The sequence below is a fragment of the Aquarana catesbeiana genome, linkage group LG12 (assembly GCF_042186555.1).
Source record: "Aquarana catesbeiana isolate 2022-GZ linkage group LG12, ASM4218655v1, whole genome shotgun sequence".
Lineage (NCBI taxonomy): Eukaryota > Metazoa > Chordata > Amphibia > Anura > Ranidae > Aquarana > Aquarana catesbeiana.
In genome coordinates, this window is record NC_133335.1 from 150,366,607 (window position 1) to 150,390,770 (window position 24,164).

At 46.3% G+C, this 24,164-nt stretch overlaps 1 protein-coding gene across 2 annotated transcripts in view; it reads left to right on the forward strand.

Annotated features, from left to right (window-relative positions):
• ODAD4 (outer dynein arm docking complex subunit 4) overlaps positions 1–24,164 on the forward strand; it is a 151,385-nt gene that overhangs the window by 101,908 nt on the left and 25,313 nt on the right. For both annotated transcript variants that reach the window (XM_073607557.1, XM_073607556.1), the window contains exons 8-10: positions 4,435–4,521; positions 5,647–5,843; positions 23,960–24,060. In XM_073607557.1, the coding sequence (XP_073463658.1) occupies positions 4,435–4,521; positions 5,647–5,843; positions 23,960–24,060 (385 nt within the window). The remainder of the gene's footprint in view (positions 1–4,434; positions 4,522–5,646; positions 5,844–23,959; positions 24,061–24,164) is intronic.

Consider the following 24,164-nt stretch of genomic DNA (forward strand, 5'->3'; position numbering starts at 1 on the left):
GAAAATGTGGGGAACACCGGCTATTGATGCCGCCATTTCCTCCATAAATAATAGTCTGACTTGTCCTGTAGACAATGCTCAGATGCTCAGGGATCCTGTGGATAAAAAGATGGCATCCCTATTGAAGGATGTTTTCTCCTTAGCAGGTTCAGTGGCTCAACCTGCAGTAGCAGCGATTGGAGTCTGTCAATACTTAAGAGACCATGTTAAGCAGGTCATCAAAGTTTTACCTGAACAGCAGGCCCAGGTGTTGGCTAACCTTCCAGCAGCCTTATGTTATGTTGTTGATGCCATCAGAGATTCTATCATGCAAACCTCTCGTCTTTCACTGGGGTTGGTGCATATACGTAGAATCCTATGGTTGAAAAAATTGGTCAGCCGAAGCACCATGTAAGAAGCTGCTGGCTGGGTTTCCATTTCATGGTGAAAGGTTGTTTGGAGAAGACTTGGATAACTATATCAAGCGAATCTCTTGTGGGAAAAGCACTCTCTTACCTGTTAAGAAGAAGAGTAAGCATCCCTCTTTCAAACGGACTCTTTCCCCAGCGCCTGGGGCTTCAGCCTCCAGGCAGTCTCGAAGGCCTCCTCCATCTGGGTCAAGAAACAAGAGTCAACCCCAGGGACAAAAGAAGTCCTGGGGAAAGAAGCCTACTAGGCAAGACACTAAGACCTCTTTATGAAGGGGCGCCCCCGCTCGCTCGAGTGGGGGGAAGACTGTTACAGTTCTCAAGGCTCTGGCAGGAAGACTTCCAGGACAGATGGGTAATCTCCACGGTAACCTTAGGGTACAAGCTGGAGTTTCAAGAATTTCCCTCTCCTCGTTTCCTCAGATCAAGTGTCCCCAGAGATCCAGAGAAAAAGCAGTCGCTCCTCCTAGCGTTAGAGCAACTTTTGTCGCAGGAGGTCATTATGGTGGTTCCCGTGAAGGATCAAGGATTGGGCTTCTATTCCAACCTTTTTACGGTCCAAAAACCAAATGGGGATGTCAGACCCATTCTGGATTTAAGGGATCTAAACCGATTCCTAAGGATTCAATCCTTCCACATGGAATCAATTCGGACAGTAGTCTCCATCCTGCAGGGAGGAGAATTTCTGGCATCGATAGATATCAGAGATGCATATCTGCATGTGCCCATTTTTCCCTTTACGTCATTCAGGACAGCCACTATTGAGAGATAGTCTCCTCCTCTTCCTGTAGGAAACACTCCGCCAGCCCATAAAACTCTCACTTCCCCTGCCAGACCTCAGTTAATAGTGTTTCCTCCGGTGGGGAGACACTGTGCAGAGAACCAGGCTGATACAGTCAGGGAGATTGTGGCCTCTCTTAAACATCCCCAGGGAAGCAGGGGCTTTCAGCATTTGGATGGCGGTACATACCTGTAAACAGCAGCCACCCCTTCCTTGTCAAGCGTGGCATCAGGCTGTGGGGGACCCCTATCGCGTCCACAGGGCCGCAGCAAGGAGACACTCCGCTCTCCCTGTACACTGTACAGGCCGCATTTTTTTGTTGGAACGAGCGGGCCGGACGACGGGCGACGTCATTTCCGGCGGAGGGTGGATGTCTACCTTTGACCCGCGACTTCTGGTTCTGGGTCGCGGTGCTGATAGGGGGTCGGGCTCAGGCTGGAAGGAGTCGTTTTACACGTGCAGACAGTGTGAGACTCTGCACAGACAACCACCTGCAGTCATGTCTGAGGCAGATGCTGCAACTCATGCGGACGCTATCTCCAGCCTTCCGAAGGTGAGAGTTCCCTGGGGAGGGGTCCTCTCTACCTAGGATTGTCCCCCCCCATGTATGGTTCCTTACTTAGAGGGGGGACAGACCCCCTGGGTGGTCAGGGGGTGGGGGTGACTCAGATCCCTACAGGTGGGTCGGGTACACTCCCAGGGTTGTTTCCGTTAAAAAATCGCTGAATGTAATATGTTTTCTGTATGTAATTTCAGAAATCCACCGAAAAGACAAAGTCCACTCATGTCTCTAAAAAGAAGTGTGCCTCTTGTAGGGACAGTTTAGGGGAAGTTTGGACCAAGGTTCTGTGTAAAGAATGCATAGACTCCCTGGTAAAGGAAATGGACTCTGAACAGCAGTCTGGCTTGGCAGCCTCTGTAAAGGAACTGTCATCCACCTTTTCATCTTTTAAAACGCTTTTTGAGAAATTTCAGCTTCCCCCTAATCCCATTCAGCAGGATACAACCCCGCCTCATGCTCAGGGCTCTGCTCCTGCCAGATCTACTAATATAGCTACGGCAGAGGAGGTTTCAGGCCCTTCCGGGGTGGAGCTTAGGCAACCAGACAGTGGCACTTCTGACTCCCATGAGGAATCAGAGGGAGAGGACCAGGACGGGGAGTCAAGGAAAATCTCCAGGTATAAATTGTCCCTAGAGGAGGTGGAAGATCTCCTAGGGGCAATATATACAACCCTCGGTATACATGAGGATAAAAAACCCCTATCACTCCATGACCTTATGTACAAGGGATTAGGAGAAAGAGAAGATTTCCGCATTCCCGCCTATTCTGCTACTGCCACGACTCCTTCGCAGGATCAGGCAGGAAAGTAAGTCAGTACTTCTGGTGGCCCCCGCTTGGCCCACAAGGACTTGGTATGCGGAAATAGTAAGGATGATGGTGGGTTCCCCGTGGACCCTACCGGTACGCCCAGACCTGTTATCTAAAGGTCCAGTGTTCCATCCTGCCTTACAAACGCTAAATTTGACGGTTTGGCTATTGAAACCCACGTTCTGAAGAGTCGTGGGCTCTCAGGTCCTGTGATATCTACCTTGATCAATGCAAGGAAGCCAGCTTCCAGAATGATTTATCATAGAGTCTGGAAAGCTTATGTTTCCTGGTGTGAATCCAGGAGTTGGCATCCCAGAAAATATGTGATGGGTAGAATTCTTGATTTTCTACAATTGGGATTAGAGATGAAGCTGGCCTTGAGTACCATCAAGGGCCAGGTCTCGGCCTTATCAGTATTATTTAAACGGCCACTTGCTTCGCATTCTTTGGTCCGAAACTTTATGCAGGGGGTGACGCGTCTTAATCCTCCGGTTAGGGCGCCCCTAAACCCCTGGGACTTGAACTTGGTTCTGTCTGTGTTACAGAAACAGCCTTTTGAACCAATACGTCAGATTCCTTTGGTCTTGTTGACAAGGAAGTTAATTTTTCTGGTAGCCATCTCTTCTGCTAGAAGAGTATCAGAATTAGCAGCTCTTTCCTGTAAAGAGCCTTATTTGATTGTACACAAGGATAGAGTGGTATTGCGCCCTCATCCTAGTTTTTTACCGAAGGTGGTTTCAGATTTTCATCTAAACCAAGACATTGTGCTGAATTCCTTTTTTCCAGATCCCTGTTCTCCGGAAGAAAGATCACTACATTCTTTGGATGTAGTAAGAGCAGTCAAGGCCTATCTGGAAGCAACTGCTCAAATTCGCAAAATGGATGTTTTGTTCGTGCTGCCAGAGGGTCCCAATAGAGGACAGGCAGCGTCAAAAGCTACCATTTCTAAATGGATTCGACAATTGATTATTCAAGCTTACGGTTTTAAACAGAAGATTCCTCCGTTTCAGATCAAGGCACATTCCACAAGGGCTATTGGTGCTTCTTGGGCAGTGCATCACCAGGCCTCTATGGCTCAGATCTGCAAGGCCGCAACCTGGTCTTCAGTCCATGCATTCACCAGATTTTATCAGGTGGATGTGAGAAGGCATGAGGATATCGCCTTTGGGCGTAGTGTGCTGCAGGCAGCGGTACAGGGTCCTCAGGTCTGATTGCACCCTACTTGGTTGTGTTTCCCCCCCCTCAGGTGGCATTGCTCTGGGACATCCCATCAGCTGTTACTGAGGCTCTGTGTCCCGTGATGTTCGAGAAAGAAAATAGGATTTTTTATAACAGCTTACCTGTAAAATCCTTTTCTTTCGATGGACATCACGGGACACAGAGGTCCCGCCCCTCTTCTAATTAACTTATATTGCTTTGCTACAAAACTGAGGTATCCCTGTGAGGGGAGGGATTTTATAGGGGGTTGAACTTCCTGGTTAGGGTGTGCCAGTTTCCAATCACCTAGTGATACCTATATAACCCATCGGTTATTACTGAGGCTCTGTGTCCCGTGATGTCCATCGAAAGAAAAGGATTTTACAGGTAAGCTGTTATAAAAAATCCTATTTTTAGGCCTTTCCTTTTTTATATCTTTAGTTGGTTATTAGACATAGATTATATTTATCTCAAGGCCACTCAGAATTTCAATTCATTAGTGTTGCAGACACCTGGAGCATTGCTCTGCATTCTTTCTCACAACCAATGTATTTATTCATTGCCCAACATATTCATCAAAAACTCTTCTTCGTGGTTTCTTGTGGATTTTTCATCAGGAATATATCCGTACTAAAAAGAGCTCAAACAATATTTTTAATTAAAATCCATTTTCTTTTCAGTGACTTACCTGAAGCAAAATCGCGGGCATTGGATAATATAGGAAGAGTATATGCACGGATTGGGAGATTTAAGGAAGCCGTTAAAGTGTATGTATGTGAAAAATAAAGTATTAGAAAAAAATTTGAGCAAAAGATTGGAATTGGGTGTGCCTATTGTATTTTCAGTTAGGATATAAATACAGGGCTGGTTTATGCAATCCTTTAAATCATCAAAGAACCATTAAAGTGGTTGTAAACCCTTACATATACCCCGTGAAGTGACTTGCCTCAGGTGTTACACAGAGCTGAAACAAATTCTCCTACATAAGTTGTGCCTGTTTATCTGCAGTCTTCTCTTCAGCAGTTCAAAGCCCAGAATGTATAAAGCTTGTCTGAGCTGTCAGGAAAAAAGGGGGCAGAGAGCTGAAGTTTCACACTGCAGAGGTCAGCGAGGAGAGCTCTAAGAACTGATTGGAGGGAAGGGACACTCCCCCTTCTTGCAGCACACAGGAACAGAGCTGAGGCTGTCAATCAGCTGGAGGTCCCTCTCCTGTCTCATGGTGTCAGGAAAACAAACTGGTCAGAAGTTATTCATGCTGATAGAGGAACAAAGCAGCAGGCAGAAATGTCACTCAGTGCTCTGAATAGAGTACACATTATAGAGGGATGTGCTTTGTTCATATTTCATGTCTGAGGTTTATAACCACTTTAAACTTGCATGCTCTGTTAGTCAGCTGCCATGTGAAGCTTTGAACAATGATGTTCTGGCACTGTCTTGATAAGTTGTGTATTAAATTTATATTGCAATAAACATTGTGTTTGATGTATAGCTGTAACTCCTGCCCTTAGACCTCCACAGTAAACCCCTAAAATTGCAGACTGGGTATTTCCTGCTGCTGATCGAGATAACTCCCCAATCTGTTATTTCAGGGCATCCCAGGTGTCTGCAGTATGCACATGCTGTCTGTTGCAACATTTTCTAAAGGTACTGCACCCAGCACCTCCTGCAATGCAGAGCCCCTAACAGCCTACTGAAGGGTACCCTACATCGCATTGTGGGAAATTTAGGAGGTTTTTCTGCAGTAATGGACTGGAAAGTTATTTGGTTCGACCAGCACCTCGTGGTCTAGTTTGCATTGAGGGTTGATTCTGGGGGATGACCAGATTGCTTTAAGGTGCTGGTCAGCCATGGCCATTTCATCAAACTTGTGTTCTCAATATATTATAATATAGGTGGGAAGAGAAGATTCCACTGGCAACATCAAGCCTAGAGAAGACTTGGCTGTTTCATGAAATTGGGAGATGTTATTTAGAACTGGGATTGTTAGAGGATGCAAGAAACTATGGGATGAAATCTCAAGAGGAAGCAGAAGAAGCTGGAGATGTAGAATGGCAGCTCAATGCCAGTGTCCTTGTGGCACAGGCACAAGGTAACCACCTGGTTTTCTGTACAGTAATGTTCCAAATCGATACATTTGTTATACAGAAGCTTTTATCGCATTCTAATCTATAATTGGGCATGCTAGAGACTGAATCGGACAAAATGCGGTTCCCCATAAAATTTACATTTGTTTTGCCTACAATTACTCATTTTCAGTTTTCTATATTACATGATTACATTTAAAGTGAACCTATGTTCATTTTCATGGCAGTAAACTACAGGCAGATTCATAGAGTGGGTACTTCACTTCAAGATACCTGCACATCTGGTCACATGTGAGAGTCACAAAGCCCAGGATGTTCTGTTATATAAAAAGCAACTCTTTGAGCAAAGTTGCATTCGACCCAGCCCTTCTATGCTATTGTGTTTTTTTTTGTTTGCTTTTAATTCTTTATTTATGCATTGTACACTTACAGAAGATATTTTGGGTCAGGCTGAGTATAGCCTACACAATTGCATCCCAAATAGACAGTACTGTCTTATAACATGTATGCTCTTACACAGACATTGTACATCCAACATTCTGACCGTGTGTAGGCTCCATCAGACATTTTCCATCGGAATTTCCATCACACAAAATTTGAGAGCTGGTTCTCAAATTTTCCAACAACAAAATCCGTTGTCGGAAATTCTGATCGTGTGTACGTAATTCCGACGCACAAAGTTCCATGCATGCTCTGAATCAAGCAGAAGAGCAGCACTGACTATTGAACTTAATTTTTCTCGGCTCGTCGTTTGTGTTGTACGTCACTGCGTTCTTGACGTTCGGACCAACTTTGTGTGACCGTGTGTATGCAAGAAAAGTTTGAGCCAACATCCATCGGAAAAAAAACATGATTTTGTTGTCGGAATGTCCGATCGTGTGTATGAGGCATTAGAGAGGACAAAATAATGTACAGTCAGTGGGACATCAGCATGCGCTATACTGCATGTTTACAGAAGGATTTGGCAGATGCCTCATAAATTTACTGGACCTAGGACAGCATCACCGGTCTTGGAACTAAAGGAAGAGAAGTATGTTGGTCAGCACAGTGCATGAGTTTTTAGTCATATAGTAGGCTTCATTCCCTAATATATTGGGAACAAGGAGGGAAGCAAAGGGGAACTTGAGGGGTAGGGATCCTGAAACTAGGTGGGATGAATTTTAACTTCAAAACAAGAGAACAGGGCATAAAGGGGTAAGAGGAAAAAAAATTGGGTTGGGAGGGTGGAGGAAGGGAAGAGGGCAAAATAGGTGGAAAGGTGACTGGGAGGAAAAAAATGACAATAAGGGGGGAGTGGGAGAAGCAGAGAAGACAAACAATTCTCCGCTCCATCAACGCCCATCCTACCCCCACGCGAGACTGTCGAGGTTGCGCAGTGTTTCTCAAACTTTTTTTGTCTTGCAGGTCACCAAAAAGATGTAAAAATCTTCATGGCACACCGGAAAAGATTTAACAATTTTTTAACAAACTTGGACTATTATAAAGAGGAGAAAAAGGCGATTGTGGCTAAAGTCTATTTTTGTAACCAGCCCTTAAAAGTTCATGGGGGGGAGAGAGAGAATCCACCTGGCCTGCTGGTCCAAGTACTCAGACACATCATACATAGGAGGTGCTTCCGGTGCTGGTGAAGTTGGTACAGGGCTCGTGCTCTCGGAGAGCTTGAGAAAGGAGCGTTGCGGCCTCTCTATGGACTACCGCACATGCTTTGAAACGCGGTGCATCATTTCCTCCCATAGATCCACTTCCGGCAGGCGCTGCGTCTCACGCTGCACTCTAGCACTTGCCGATTGCCATCAAGTCCTCCCACCCTGGCCCCGTGGGTCTGACCTCTGTTAGTCTTTGCTGACGGCTCCCAAAAATATTTTTCAAAACTCCCATGACACACCTACAAATCTCTTGCGGCGGCACACAGTTTGAGAATCACTGAAGTAGGGGATTAGTTATGGTAGGGGTTAGGTCCCAGCTGATCAATGTAGATAATTCACCTAGAGTCCTGGGGTTCCAAGTATTAAGTCTAGGTACTGTGAAGTGCAAGTATAACCCGTCCATGGCAGCCCAGAGTCCCTAAATTTGTCCTCTCCATTATAGTGTGTTGCAGTTAGGCTCTTCATGGATCTAATTTCATTCAGTCTAGCAAACGTAATGTTGGTGCAAAGGTATTAAGGTGATATGTACCAAATATCCCAGGGGGTCTGTGCCGAGATCCACAGATGTCAGTTGGAGGACCACGTTCTTAACTCCCATGCAGAACTGCTGTGATAGGGGATAGTGTCAGAAAATGTGCAACAGTGTACCTGGCCCCTTTGACACCTCCAGCACAGCTTTGAAACTTTGAAAGTTTGTACCCCTGTTCTTGGAATCTGCTAATTATGAATTTGTGGACTAAGCAGATACATCTTTCCATTTGTGCTTTGATGAAAGAAATTTCTAAGTCCCATTTTCAGATGTATGGGGGCACCGCTGTAGGGTATATTCAGCATCTTCTATATTAAGGATAAAAAATGGGATACAAACTTCCTTTTGTTTACATAAGCATTTAAAGGAGGGCATTGGTCTGGTGTAGAGGCCCAGATCCGGGATTGATTGCAAAAAATGTCAGGGGCTCAGTGGGACGCTGCACCAGGTCAGATGTGCTGCAGTGGCAGACGACCTTCCTAAGTTGTATAGTGTATACAGTGGGGAAAATAATAATTTGATCCCCTGCAAATTTTGTAATTTTGCACACTTAAAATGAAATGAAGGGTCTATCATTTTTTTATCATAGGTGTATTATAAATGATGGCAACAGAATATAAACCAAAAATCCAGAAAAAACACATGATACAAATGTTAAAAATTGAGCTGTAGTTCAGTGAGTAAAATAAGTATTTGATCCCCAAGCAAAACATGACTTAGTACTTGGTGGAGAAACCCTTGTTGGCAAACACAGAGGTAAGACATTTCTTGTAGTTGGTTACCAGGTTCGCACACCTCTCAAGAGATATTTTGGTCCACTCTTCTTTACAGATCTTCTCAAAATCCTTAAGATTTCTTGGCTGTCACTAGAAGTTTCAGCTCCTTCCATACAATTTCTATAGGATTAAGGTCTGGAGACTGGCTTGGCCACTCCGTAACCTTAATGTGCTTCTTCTTAAGCCACTCCTTTGTTGCCTTGGTGGTATGTTTTGGGTCATTGTCATGCTGGAAGACCCATCCACGACCCATCTTCAGTGTTCTAGCTGAGGGAAGAAGGTTCTCATTCAAAATTTTACAATACATGGCCCCGCCCATTGTCCCATCAATGCGGCAAAGTTGACCTGTACCTTTAGCATAGAAACAGCCCCAGCAGTCAGCATTTTTCTTCCACCAAACACAGTGAGTCGCGTTAATGCCAAAGAGCTCAATTTTGGTCTCCTCAGATCCATAGCACTTTCTCCCAATCCTTCTCTGAATCATTTAGATGTTCATTGACAAACTTCAAACGGGCCTGTACATTTGCCTTCTTTAGGAGGGGGACCTTGCAGGTGCTGCAGGATTTCAATCCATGGCGGCGTATTGTGTTACCAATGGTTTGTTTGGTGACTGTGGTCCCAACTGTCTTGAGATCATTCACAAGCTTCTTCTGTGTAGTCCTGGGCTGATCCCTCAATTTTCTCATGATCATCCTTACCCCATGAGGCAAAATCTTGCATGGCGCTCCAGATCGAGGGCGAATGATGGTTATTTTGTATTTCTTCCATTTGCAAATAATCACTCCAACAGTTGTCTCCTTCTCACAAAGCTTCTTGCTGATGGTCTTGTAGCCCCTTTCAGCCTTGTGAAGGTCCACAATGTTGTCCCTGATGTCCTTTGACAGCTCTTTGGTCTTGCCCATGATGGTAAGGTTTGAGTGGAAGAAAGATTCTGTGGACAGGTGTCTTTTATATACATAACAAGTTGATGTTAGGAGCACCTTCTTAAATTGACAGGACTATTCTGTGTACCACATGAGCACATACTGTAGCCAGTCCATGGGAGCTAGAATTCTTGTTGGTTGGTAGGGGTTCAAATACTTTATTTCTTTCTCGTACATCACGGGACACAGAGCCTCAGTAATTACTGATGGGTTATAGGGTATCATTAGGTGATTGGACACTGGTCACACCCTAGACAGGAAGTTCAACCCCCTATATAACCCCTCCCCTTCCTGGGGATACCTCAGTTTTCTTTCTCGAACATCACGGGACACAGAGCCACAGTAATTACTGATGGGTTATATAGGGTATCACTGGTGATTGGACACTGGCACACCCTATCAGAAAGTTCAACCCCCTATATAATCCTTCCCCTTGCAGGGATACCTTAGTTTTTACGCCAGTGTCTTAGGTGATGGACGTGTAAAAGATGTCCTGCGCTGAGCTCCAAAAGGGAATATCCTGATATCCTATACTGGGGCAAGCCAGGCAGACCGGATCCATTCAAAGTGCCTTTCGTGGCCGAATTGGATGGTACCCGGGCCTCGTGTCCGAAGAAACGAGGTTTTACCTGTAACGCTTCTCTTTTGAGAGAGCTGGACCCCGCATATTAGAAAATGTTTTTTCTAGCCTAATTTCTAGCCGGGTGCTTTACAGGCCCAGAACTGCAGGATCCCCCTATTTGTAGGGGGCCCCAGTCTCTGACGGTTTTTTTCAAACGGAGCCCACCGTGAGAGGTGAAGATTGGGTCTGTATTAACTGAACCCTGCGGCTGGATAAGGTAAGAGGAGATTCCACAGAATTTTTAAATTCAAGTAGGTTTTCTCCTTTAAGGTAAATGCATGCTATGCCTATTATGACCACCGGGGGCTGCCAAGAGCACAAACCTTGTCATGCTGATGTCGGTCTCAGTGTTCATCGCTGCACAGCGTCTCCGGCCAGCTCAAGGTAGGATGGATGGGGGGGATTTCTCCTGATTGAATGTTCCCCCCAGGCTAGGGGGGGAGGCCACAGGGGTCTAGACAGCGGTTATACCGCTTGGGCACCGCCGCCACCGCCGCCATTGCCATTTTTTCAGGCAGGCCCATCACTACCGGCCTCTCTCCTGCCTCCCCCTCCCCCAGCCTTCCTCCATGTTATTTCCGGAGGGTCGGCCAGCGCGGGAAGCGCTCATTTTTTTTTAAATTCATAGGGGGGCGGGACGTCAGAACAGGTGCTTAGACTCCCACTCAGGCCAGCTGCAGGCTATTAAAGCACTCTGCACAGGTGCACACAGCCTTCGGAGAGACACAGAGCTGACAGTCGCATGTAAGGTGGGACACAGGCATTCTCCTAGGCAGCATTTACTAAGGTAACACCAGACTGGGCATTTGGTAGCAGGGCTTTTAGCCGGACTACATCGCTCAGCAGTCAGTGTTCATTTTGTGATACCTCCACCTTGTTGCTTTGCACTATGGGCAGAAGAGGTTCAAACACCCCAAGAACCAGAGACACTAGGGGATCTCGGTCAGGTTCTTAGGGCCCCCTGTCAGCAGCATCCTCCCCCCCCCTGAGGGGCCAGGGACGGCTAGCCAGGGAGAGCTATTGGGGTCAGGGGCTATACCTGCCTCCGGGAATTCAGCCCCTGTATACATTACACAGGAGGTTTTTTCCTCAGCCATTAATGGTTTAGAGGAAAGATTAATGGCCGTGATTACATCTTCACTCAGTGGAAGAAAACGCACTAGGCCTTCCTCTGTTTCCCAAGACCCTCAGGAAGAGGAACTCTGGGATAAAGGAGAGGAATCCCTTTCAGAGGATCGGGATGGGACGGATGATTCCTCTTCGGAGGAATCAGGTGGAGAGGGACGCTCTGCGACTTCCCAAGAGGAGAAAGTCTTAGTGCAGATCCTTACTGGATTGGTCCACTCCACATTTAAGTTGCCCGTATCTGAATCAGTTAAAGAACCCTCTTCTTCTTTGGGGTCACTGAAGCCTCCTCATACAGCACATGCTTTTCCTGTTCATAATTTACTTGAAAAGCTCATTTATTCTGAGTGGGATCACCCAGACAAACGTTTTTTTCCGCCGAGAAAGTTTTCAACACTTTATCCGATGGAAGAAAAGTTTGTTAAGATGTGGGGAATACCGGCCATCAATGCCGCCATTTCCTCCGTAAAGTATAGTCTGACTTGTCCTGTAGACAATGCTCAGATGCTCAGGGATCCTGTAGATAAAAAGATGGAATACCTATTGAAGGATGTTTTCTCCTTGGCAGGTTCAGTGGCTCAACCTGCAGTAGCAGCGATTGGAGTCTGTCAATACCTAAGAGACCATGTTAAACAGGTCATCAAGGTTTTACCTGAACAGCAGGCCCAGGGGTTGGCTAACCTTCCTGTGGCCTTATGTTATGTTGTGGACGCCATCAGAGATTCTATCATGCAAACCTCTCGTCTTTCACTGGGGTTGGTGCATATACGTAGAATCCTATGGTTGAAAAATTGGTCAGCCGAAGCACCATGTAAGAAGCTGCTGGCTGGGTTTCCATTTCGTGGTGCAAGGTTGTTTGGAGATGACTTGGATGACTATATCAAGAAAATCTCTGGTGGGAAAAGTACTCTCTTACCTGTCAAGAAGAAGAGTAAGCGTCCCTCTTTCAAACGGACTCTTTCCCCAGCGCCAGGGGCTTCAGCCTCCAGGCAGTCTCGACGGCCTCCTCCATCTGGGTTCAGAAGCAAGAGTCAACCCCAGGAACAAAAGAAGTCCTGGGGGAAGACGCCTACTAGGCAAAGCACTAAGACCTCTTCATGAAGGGGCGCCCCCGCTCGCTCGAGTGGGGGGAAGACTGCGACAGTTCTCAGAACTCTGGCAGGAGGACTTCCAGGACAGATGGGTAATCTCCACAGTAACCTTAGGGTACAAGCTGAAGTTTCAGGAATTTCCCTCTCCTCGGTTCCTCAGATCAAGTGTCCCCAGAGACCCAGAGAAGAAGCAGCCGCTCCTTCTAGCGTTAGAGCGACTTTTGTCGCAGAAGGTCATTATGATGGTTCCCGCAAAGGACCAGGGAGTGGGTTTCTATTCCAACCTGTTTACGGCCCAAAAGACAAATGGGGATGTCAGACCCATTCTGGATTTAAGGGATCTGAACCGATTCCTAAGAAATCAGTCCTTCCTTGGAATCAATTCGGACAGTAGTCTCCAACCTGCAGGGAGGAGAATTTCTGGCATCAATAGACATCAGAGATGCATATCTGCATGTGCCCATTTTTCCTGCTCATCATAAGTTTCTGCGCTTCGAGATAGGAGGGCGTCATTTCCAGTTTATGGCTCTACCTTTTTTTGATAGCCACTGCACCTCGGGTGTTCACAAAGGTCTTGGCCCCTCCTCTGGCCAGATTAAGGGCCCAGGGTATAGCCGTCATAGCATACCTAGACGACCTGCTACTAATAGACCGTTCGGTAGCTTCCTTGAACGGGAATTTGAGGACCACTGTCGGGTATCTGGAACACCTGGGTTGGATCCTCAACCTAGAAAAATCTTTCCTAAAACCAGTAAGAAGACTGGAGTATTTAGGTCTGATCATAGATACAAGCCAGGAGAAAATATTTCTACCTCAGGCAAAGATCACTGCTTTAAGAGAGCTGATTCTGGCAGTCAGGGCCAAGAAGGGTCCTTCTGTCCGCCTTTGTATGAGGCTGCTGGGGAAGATGGTGTCTTCATTCGAAGCAGTTCCCTATGCTCAGTTCCATTCAAGAATGCTGTCGGCCTGGAACAAGAAGGTTCAGGCATTAGACTTTCCGATGCACCTGTCGCATGCGGTGCGTCAGAGCCTCAATTGGTGGCTCATACCCGAAAACCTGCAGAGGGGGAAATCCTTTCTACCGGTTACCTGGACGGTGGTAACAACAGATGCCAGTCTGTCAGGTTGTGGAGCAGTTCTGGAACAGTCTGCGATTCAGGGGCTATGGTCCAAGACCGAGAGGACCTTACCCATCAACATTCTGGAGATCCGGGCGGTATACCTGGCCCTAAAAGCCTGGACTATCAGGCTACAGGGTTGCCCGGTCAGGATCCAGTCCGACAATGCCACAGCAGTGGCTTATGTCAATCATCAGGGAGGCACCCGGAGCCGAGGTGCTCAAAAGGAGGTGAACCAGATCTTACTCTGGGCAGAGATGCATTAGCCATGCATATCGGCAGTTTTCATTCCAGGGATAGAGAACTGGCAGGCGGACTATCTAAGTCGCCAGCAGCTACTTCCAGGGGAATGGTCTCTACATCCCGACGTCTTTTGGAATATATGCCAAAGATGGGGGGTCCCAGATGTAGATCTCTTTGCATCCTGATTCAACAAAAAGATAGACAGATTTGTGGCAAGGACGAGGGATCCTCTTGCATGCGGGACGGATGCGTTGGTGATTCCGTGGCAGCGGTTCTCACTGATTTATGCATTCCTGCCTATTCTGCTACTGCCACGACTCCTTCGCAGGATCAGGCAGGAAAAGAAGTCGGTACTTCTGGTGGCCCCCCGCTTGGCCCAGAAGGACTTGGTATGCAGAAATAGTAAGGATGACGGTGGGTTCCCCGTGGACCCTACCGGTACGCCCAGACCTGTTATCTCAAGGTCCAGTGTTCCATCCTGCCTTACAAACGCTAAATTTGACGGTTTGGCTATTGAGACCCACGTTCTGAAGAGTCGTGGGCTTTCAGGTCCTGTCATATCTACCTTGATCAATGCAAGGAAGCCAGCTTCCAGAATGATTTATCATAGGGTCTGGAAAGCTTATGTTTCCTGGTGTGAATCCAGGGGTTGGCATCCCAGAAAATATGTCATAGGTAGAATTCTTGATTTTCTACAATTGGGATTAGAGATGAAGCTGGCCTTGAGTACCATCAAGGGCCAGGTCTCGGCTTTATCAGTATTATTTCAACGGTCACTTGCTTCGCATTCTTTGGTCCGAAACTTTATGAAGGGGGTGATGCGTCTTAATCCTCCGGTTAAAGCGCCCCTAAACCCCTGGGACTTGAACTTGGTCCTGGCTGTGTTACAGAAACAACCTTTTGAACCAATAAGTCAGATTCCTTTGGTTTTGTTGACAAGGAAGTTAATTTTTCTGGTGGCCATTTCTTCTGCTAGAAGAGTGTCAGAATTAGCAGCCCTTTCCTGTAAGGAGTCTTATTTGATTGTACACAAGGATAGAGTGGTACTGCGCCCTCATCCTAGTTTTTTACCGAAGGTGGTTTCTGATTTTCATTTAAATCAAGACATTGTTCTGCCTTCCTTTTTTCCAGATCCCTGTTCTCTGGAAGAGAGATCACTACATTCGTTGGATGTAGTAAGAGCAGTCAAGGCCTATCTCGAGGCAACTGCTCAGATTCGCAAAACGGATGTTTTGTTTGTGCTGCCACACGATCCCAATAGAGGACAGGCAGCGTCGAAAGCTACCATTTCTAAATGGATTCGTCAGTTGATTATTCAGGCTTACGGTTTGAAACAGAAGATTCCTCCGTTTCAGATCAGGGCACATTCCACAAGGGCTATTGGTGCTTCTTGGGCAGCGCATCACCAGGCCCTTCATGGCTCAGATCTGCAAGGCCGCAACCTGGTCTTCAGTCCATACATTCACCAGATTCTATCGCCTTTGGACGTAGTGTGCTGCAGGCAGCGGTACAGGGTCCTCAGGTCTGATTGCACCCTACTTGGTCGTGGTTGCCCCCCCTCAGATAGCATTGCTCTGGGACATCCCATCAGTAATTACTGTGGCTCTGTGTCCCGTGATGTTCGAGAAAGAAAATAGGATTTTTTAAAACAGCTTACCTGTAAAATCCTTTTCTTTCGATGGACATCACAGGACACAGAGGTCCCGCCCCTCTTCTAATACACTATATTGCTTGGCTACAAAACTGAGGTATCCCTGCAAGGGGAGGGATTATATAGGGGGTTGAACTTTCTGATAGGGTGTGCCAGTGTCCAATCACCAGTGATACCCTATATAACCCATCAGTAATTACTGTGGCTGTGTGTCCCGTGATGTCCATCGAAAGAAAAGGATTTTACAGGTAAGCTGTTTTAAAAAAATCCTATTTTTCCGCCAGTGTCTTAGGTGTTGGTCATGCATAAGATGTGCTGTGCTGAGCTCTAAAGGAATATCCTATACTGGGGCAAGCCATGCAGCCGGATCCATTCAAAGTGTCTTTTCCAGGCCGAATTGGATGGTACCCGGGCCTCGTGTCCGAAGAAACAAGGTTTTACCTGTAACGCTTCTCTTTTTAGAGAGCTGGACCCTGGGATCCAGTATTTGTTTTTTTCAGCCATATCCCTGGCGGGTGCTTTTACGGGGCCAGAACTCTGGATCCTCCTATTCATAGGGGGCCCCAGTCTCTGAAGGTTTCTCTAAACGGAGCCCACCGTGAGAGGTGAAGATTGGGTCTGTTGCAACAGAACCCTGCAGCTGGATAAGGTAAGGGAGACTCCTTAAGAATTTTTCCAGTTCTTATAAGGTTTCTCCTTTAAGCAAATGTATGCTATGTCTATAGTCACCACCGGGGGCTGCCAAGAGCACATACCTTTTCATGCTTGATCTCTCTTGTCTCAGTGTCCACGCTGTACCCTTCTCCAAGCCATGCTCCAGGTAGGATGTGGGAAGGGGGGTTTTTTCCTACAGGGATTCTCCCCCCCCACGGCTTGGGTAAAGGCGCAGGGAAGCGGTAGTATGCCGCACTGCACGCCGCCGCTGCCATTACAGCGGCTTCCCACCCACCGGCCCTCCTCTCTTTTCCGCTCCTGGACCATGCTATCCGAGGATCTAGAGCCTCGGCTCGCGTGGGAAACGGTCTTTTTTTTTTAAAAAAAAAAAGGACGAAGGGGGGGCGGGAGGAGTGGCGGGGGGGGGGGTGGAGCGTTAACGCAACGTCGGCGTGGTGAAACTCTCACATTGCAGGCTGCATACAGGCTATAAGGTGCACTCTTTTCAAATGCACACGGCCTATGGATGGACACAGAGCAGACGGGCGCATGTGAGGTGGGAGACACAGGCATTCCCAGGCAAACATTTACTTGAGCACCGGACTGAGACTTGGTAGCAGCGGCAGTTGCTGAACTACATTGCTCAGCAGTCAGTGCATTCTGGTAGTGCCTCTGCTTTTTGTGTTTTGCACTAGGGGCAAAAGAGGTACATATACCCTGAAAAATAGGGGCTCTAAGGGACTCCCTCAGGCTCTGAGGACCCCCCTTCTGCAGCACCTTCCCCCCTGAAGGACCGGGGGGAAGCTGGCCAGGGTGAGCCGTCGGGGTCAGGGGCTGCAACTGCTTCTGGCACTTCAGCCCCTGTATACATTACACAGGAGTTCTTTCCTCAACCATTAATGGATTAGAGAAAAGACTGGTGGCCTTAATCGCATCTTACTCTGTGAAAGAAAACGCACTAGGTCTCCCTCTGTTACCCAGGACCCTCAAGCAGAGGAACTCTGGGGGAAAAAGGAGAGGAATCCCTCTCAGAGGATTGGGATGAGACTTATGATTCCTCTTCTGAGGAATCAAGTGGAGAAGGGCCCTCTTCAGCTTCTCAGGATGAGAAGGTGTTAGTGCAAATTTTGGCTGGATTGGTCTGCTCCACATTCAGGTTACCTGTATCTGAGTCAGTTAAAGAACCCACCTTTGGTTTGAGTTCACTGAAGCCTCCTTAAACTACACATGCTTTTCTGTTTTATGGTTACTGAAAAAGCTTATTTATTCTGAGTGGGATGACCCAGATAAACATTTTTTCCGCCTAAAAAAAAAAAATAAAACTTTATCCTATGGAGGAAAAATGTACTAAGATGTGGGGTATACCGGTAGTTGACGCCGCCATTCCTCCATATATAAGTCTGGCTTGTCTTGTCGACAATGCTCAGATACCTAGGGATCCAACTGATAAGAAATTGGAATTCCTGTTGAAAAGTGTTTTTTTTCTTGGCAGGTTCAGTGGCAGAAGGTCCTAATAGCTCAACATGCAGTGGCAGCAATCAGTCTGTCAATACTTGAGAGACCATGTTAAGCAGGTCCTCAAAGTTTTACCTGAACAGCAGGCCCAGGGGTTTGCCAACCTACCAGCAGCTTTGTGTTTTCTGTTGACGCAATCAGAGATTCTATCATCCAAACCTTTCGCCTTGCGCTTGGGTTGGTACATATGCGTAGAATCTTATGGTTGAAAATTTCAGCCGAATCACCATGTAAGAAGCTTCTGGCTGGGTTTTCCCTTCATGGTGCAAGGCTGTTCGGAGAGGATTTAGTATACGTCCCTCTTTTAAACAGGCTCTGTCTCCAGTGCCAGGAGCATCAGCCTCCAGGCAGTCGCGACGGCCTCCTCCGTCAGGCTCAAGAAATAAATCTCGACCCAGGGACCCAGGGACAAAAGAAGTCCTGTGGGAGGAAGCCTACTAGACAAGACGCTAAAGCCTCTTTATGAAGGAGTGCCCCCGCTCGCTCGGGTGGGGGGAAGACTGTTACAGTTCTCAAGGCTCTGGTAGGAGGATTTCCAGGACTGATGGGTGATGTCCACATTAACTCTAGGTTACAAACTAGAGTTCCGAGAATTCCCCTCTCCTCCGTTTCCTCAGATCAAATGTTCCCAGAGACCCAGAGAAAAAAGTCTCTCTTCTAGCATTGGAGCGACTATTGTCGCAAAAAGTTATCGTGGTTGTTCCCACGCAAGAGCAGGGATTGGGGTTTTTATTCAAACCTTTTCACGGTTCCAAAACCAAATGGAGATGTCACCCATTTTAGATCTCAAAGATCTAAACCGATTGCTAAAGATACGATCCTTTCGCATGGAATCGATCCAATCGGTAGTCTCCATCCTACAAGAAGGAGAATTTGTGGCGTCAATAGACATCAAGGACGCATACCTGCATGTACCTATTTTCCCTGCTCATCAAAAGTACCTGCGTTTCAAAGTAGAAAAACGCCACTTTCAGTTGATAGCTCTGCCTTTCGGGCTAGCTACTGCACCTCGGGTGTTTACAAAAATCTTGGCCCTTCCGTTGGCCAGATTAAGGGCCCAAGGTATAACGGTAATAGCATACCTAGACGACCTGCTCTTGATAGACCGCTCGGTAGCCTGCTTGGACCAAAGCTTGGTCACCACAGTCAACTACCTGGAATACCTAGGTTGTTTCCTCAACTCAGAGAAGTCTTCTTTAAAACCAGTAAGAAGACTAGAGTATTTCGGTCTGGTCATAGATACAGCCCAGAGGAGGGCATTTTACCCCAGGCAAAGATCAGTACCATAAAAGAACTGATTCAGGTAGTCAGGGCAAAGAAAGATCCTCCTATTCGTCTTTGTATGAGGCTACTGGGGGAGATGGTGGCTTCATTCGAAACAGTTTCCTATGCTCAGTTTCATTCGAGACTGCTGCAAAACAGTATCCTGTCTGCCTGGAACAAGGAGGTTCAGGCATTGGATTTCCCGATGCGTCTGTCTCCTACAGTGCGTCAGAGCCTCAGTTTGTGGTTGATACCCAAAAATCTGCAAAAGGGAAAATCCTTTTTTTCCAGTTACCTGGACAGTGGTAACAACAGATGCCAGTCTTTCAGGTTGGGGAGCAGTTCTGGAACAGTAAACTGTCCAAGGGAGATGGTCCAAGACAGAGAGGACCTTACCCATCAACATTCTAGAGATCCATGCGGCGTATCTAGCCCAGGTTACAGGGTTGCCCTGTCAGGATCCAGTCCAACAATGCCACAGCAGTGGCTTATATCAATCACCAAGGAGGCACCAGGAGGCGTGCAGCCCAAGGAGAAGTAAACCAGATCTTAATCTGGGCAGAAACATGTGCCGTGCATATCGGCAATCTTCATTCCGGGAGTAGAGAACTGGCAGGCGGACTACTTGAGTCGCCGGCAGTTATTCCCAGGGGAATGATCTCTTCACCCCGACGTCTTCTTGGCCATATGCCAAAGATGGGGGGTTCCGGATGTAGACCTCTTTGCATCCAGTTTCAACAACAAGATTGACAACTTTGTGTCAAGAACAAGGGATCCTCGGGGATGCGGGACAGATGCGTTGGTGACTCCATGGCATCAATTCTCCCTGATTTTTACATTTCCTCCTATTCTGCTACTGCCACGACTTCTTCGCAGGATCAGGCAGGAAAGGAAGTCAGTACTTCTGCTGGCCCAGCATGAATAGTAAAGATGGCAGTAGGTCCCCCGTGGACCCTACCGTCCGGTCCAGACCTGCTATCCCAAGGTCCAGTGTTCCATCCTGCTTTACAAATGCTAAATTTGAGGGTCTGGCTATTGAAACCCACGTTCTGAAGAGTCGTGGGCTTTCAGGTCCTGTTATTTGTACCTTAATCAATGCAAAAAAGCCAGCTTCCAGAATGATTTATCATAAGAGTCTGGAAAGCTTAGATCTCCTGGTGTGTATCCAGGGCTTGGCATCCCAGAAAATATGTCATAAGTAGAATTCTTGACTTTCTACAAATGGGATTAGAAATTAAACTGGCCTTGAGTACTATCAAGGGCCAGGTCTTGGCCTTGTCAGTATTATTTCAACGGCTGCTTGCTTTGCATTCTTTAGTGCGAAGCTTTATACAGGGGGTAACGTGTCCTAATCCTCTGGTTAGGGCACCCCTAAACCCCTGGAACTTGAATTTGGTTCTGTCAGTTTTACAGAAACAGCCTTTTTGAACCAATATGTCAAATTCCCTTGGTCTTGTTGACAAAGTAAATTTTTTCTGGTAGCCATTTCTTCTACTAGAAGAGTATCAGAATTAGCAGCTCTTTTCGGTAAAGAGCCTTATTTAATCATACACAAGGATAGAGTGGTATTGCGCCCTCATCCTAGCTTTCTACCGAAAGTGGTTTCAGATTTTCATCTAAACCAAGATATTGTTCTACCTTCCTTTTTTCCAGATCCCTGTTCTACGGAAGAAAGGTCACTACATTCTTTGGATGTAGTAAGAGCAGTCAAGGCCTATCTGGAAGCAACTGCTCAAATTCGCAAAACGGATGTTTTATTCGTACTGCCAGAAGGTCCAAATAGAGGACAGGCAGCGCCAAGTCTACCATTTCAAGATGGATTCGACAAATGATTATTTAAGCTTACGGTTTGAAACAGAAAATTCCACCTTTTCAAATCAAGGCACACTCCACAAGGGCTATTAGGCTGCAACCTGGTCTTCAGTCCATACATTCTCCAGATTTTATCAGGTGGATGTGGGAAGGCATGAGGATATCGCCTTTGGGTGTAGTGTGCTGCAGGCAGCAGTACGAGGTCCTCAGGTCTGATTACACCCTACTTTGTGTGGTCCCCTCCCCTCAAATAGCATTGCTCTGGGACATCCCATCAGTAATTACTGAGGCTCTGTGTCCCGTGATGTGCGAGAAAGAAAATAGGATATTTTTAACAGCTTACCTGTAAAATCCTTTTCTTTTGAGGTACATCACGGGACACAGAGGTCCCGCCCCTCTTCTAATACACTTATATTGCTTTGCTACAAAACTGAGGTATCCCCAGGAAGGGGAGGGGTTATATAGGGGGTTGAACTTCCTGTCTAGGGTGTGACCAGTGTCCAATCACCTAATGATACCCTATAACCCATCAGTAATTACTGAGGCTCTGTGTCCCGTGATGTACCTCAAAAGAAAGGATTTTACAGGTAAGCTGTTATAAAAATCCTATTTTTACTCATTGAACTGCAACTCTATTTATAACATTTGTATCATGTTTTTTTTTTTTTTTTCTGGATTTTTGGTTGATAGTCTATCTCTATCATTTAAAATACATCTATGATAAAAATGATAGACCCTTCATTTCTTTGTAAGTGGGCAAACTTACAAAATTGGCAGGGGATCAACTAACTATTTTCCCCACTCTACATCTAGTGCGGCCAGTCTCCACTAGGCATAACAGCTGTCTATTGTCAGTGCCCAGAGAACATTTCAGGTTAGATAGCACTGGTGTCTGTGAGGATGGCTATGGCGATGGCCCCTTTTGTAGGGAAATGTGATGGAACACCTCTATTGTGGTGCCAATGGTGGTGAGGTGTCCTTTTGATAAATGTTTAACCATTGCCCAGGGAAGGGCAGAGAGGGTGACGGGAGAGGAGTGTTGTTCAATCTGAGCCCATAATTTGGATTGCGGAGTAGAACACCATGTCGCCACTCTGGATAAATGTAAAAGTTTATAGTATTATGCCAAGTCAGGGAGACCCATGCCTCCTTTTTTTTGGGAAGAGTGAGGAGAGCAGGTCTCGTCTGAACCACCTTGTCATTCCAAATGGAGAACGCTTGAATTAGGTATGAGATCTTGGGTGATGTCTTCATTTTGAAGGCATTGCAGCGACCGAACCATGTGAGGGTTAACATATGCCATTTGCGATGAATCGATCGGATCTTAGCTAATAGGGCATTGAAGTTGACTTTGTATAATGGTGATGCGTTTGGAGTAATTTTAGTACCTAGGTACTTGATAGCCGATGGGGCCCAGTGGAATTGGTAGTTTTGTTTTACTTTGACCACTGTATTGTGTGAGAGAGTGATATTCCGATATACATATTTTGAGTGGTTGATGGAAAAATTTGAGTGCTCCCTATACAGAGTAAACCGATTTAGGAGTTGAGGCAGGGAGGACTCCGGCTTCGTGAGGAAAAATAAGCGCTCCTCAGCAGTGATCTTGTGGTCCATATTCATTAGTTAGAATCCCCGGATAGCAGAGTTAGAATGCACCTTACACAAGAAGGGTTTGAGGGACAGGGGTCAAAGGCCTTCTCCATGTCCGTTGACAACAGCATGAGGAGTTGGGCCTTCAATCAGGTGGAGTGTATCGGGTCAAAGATTTTTGTAGTATAGTCTCTGTGGAACAAAGCCTACCTGGTCAAATTGAATAACCTGCGGAATGTGGATGAGCAGCCTATTGACTATAATTTTCGATAGAATTTTTGAATCCACATTCAGGATAGTGATGGGTCTATAGTTCACTGCACAAAGTGTGGTCCTTGTCATAGTTTGGAATACCCGTTTATGTGAGCCCTAAGTGTATCTGGTGGGAGGTGTCCTGCAGTAATAGAATTTTATATGCTCAAATTAAATAAGGGGAGAGTAGGTCTTGAAAGGTTTTGTAGTAACTAAGATAACTTGTCGGGGTCTGGGGCCCTACCTATTTTAGTGGAGGCGAGGGCAATGTCTAACTCGCTACTGAGATCGGGGGCTCAGTAGTGCCACCAGACGCAAGAAAGGAAGCGATCAAATTGGCTCTTCAGGAGGGGTCTGCGGCTCAGGGCTGTTGAGGCTGTATAACCTGTGATTAAAATGTGTAAGGGACTTGGCTATATAGGCCGAGTCAGTTACCTTAGAGCCTTCAAGCCTTCATGGGTGGTTAGTTGCATTACGAGTTGCTTCAATTGCATTCCCCACAAGGCCTGCCCTAAAAGGGTTCTTGGTTTATTCCTGAATTCATAAAAGGAGTGTTTACATCTGCAAACTTTATACTGAACCTCCTTGTATAGAAACTAATTGAACTTCTGTCTCAGAGCCAGCAGCTCCTTCTGCGTAGAAAGAGAAAGAGACTGTTTGTTTATGTACAGCCTCTAGCTGCCTTATTTGGGTATATAAAGCAGCAGTCTGGTTAGTCCACTCCTCCTTCAGCCTGGCCCCATGTTTAAGGAATATTCCCCTAATGGTACATTTTGCAGGCCTCCCATAGAACTAATGATTCAGCCTCCAGAAACATCATTCAGTTGGAAATGATGTGAGAGCCCGGGATACCTCAGTCAAGGTGGTACGGTCTGTTAGTAGTACTTTATTCAACCTCCAAGATGACGTTTTGGCCATGGTAAGTAACTTGTCTAACTCCATGTGTATAGGAGCATGGTCTGAAAGGAGGATTAAATCAATCAAAGTGGAACGAACCCTAGACTGTTCCTTTGGGGGAGAAAGAAGTAATCTATTTATGAGTATGTCTGGATGGGGGGGAAGATGTATTCTTTCATTATGGTGTCCGAAATGACAGATGTCCACCAAATTGAGAAGGTGGAGTTCTGCCTTCAACCATCTCAAATAAGAGTAGGAATAATGGCGTGTCCCCTTGGGATCTTTATAGATACAGCGTGGCACTGATTGATCCTTTTGAACCATCTGCACCATTATATTGTTTTGCAGCACTAAGTTACAGAGTACCGGTAACTTCATGTGAGATGCCAATTTTTCACTCTTCCTCATTTTCAGTGAAACTAAAGGATTACCAGTCGGCTGTTGGCAACTTTGAAATCGCATTAAAAAAAGCAAAACTTGTAAAGAATACGGAGGCAGAGCAAGCCATCCTTACTGTGAGTAAACACTTCCTGACTTGTATTTTAAACCAGTAAAACCATTAGGGAAAGAATTGTGTAGGTGATCTGCTTCCCATGATCAATCTTTACCCTTTTTGTAT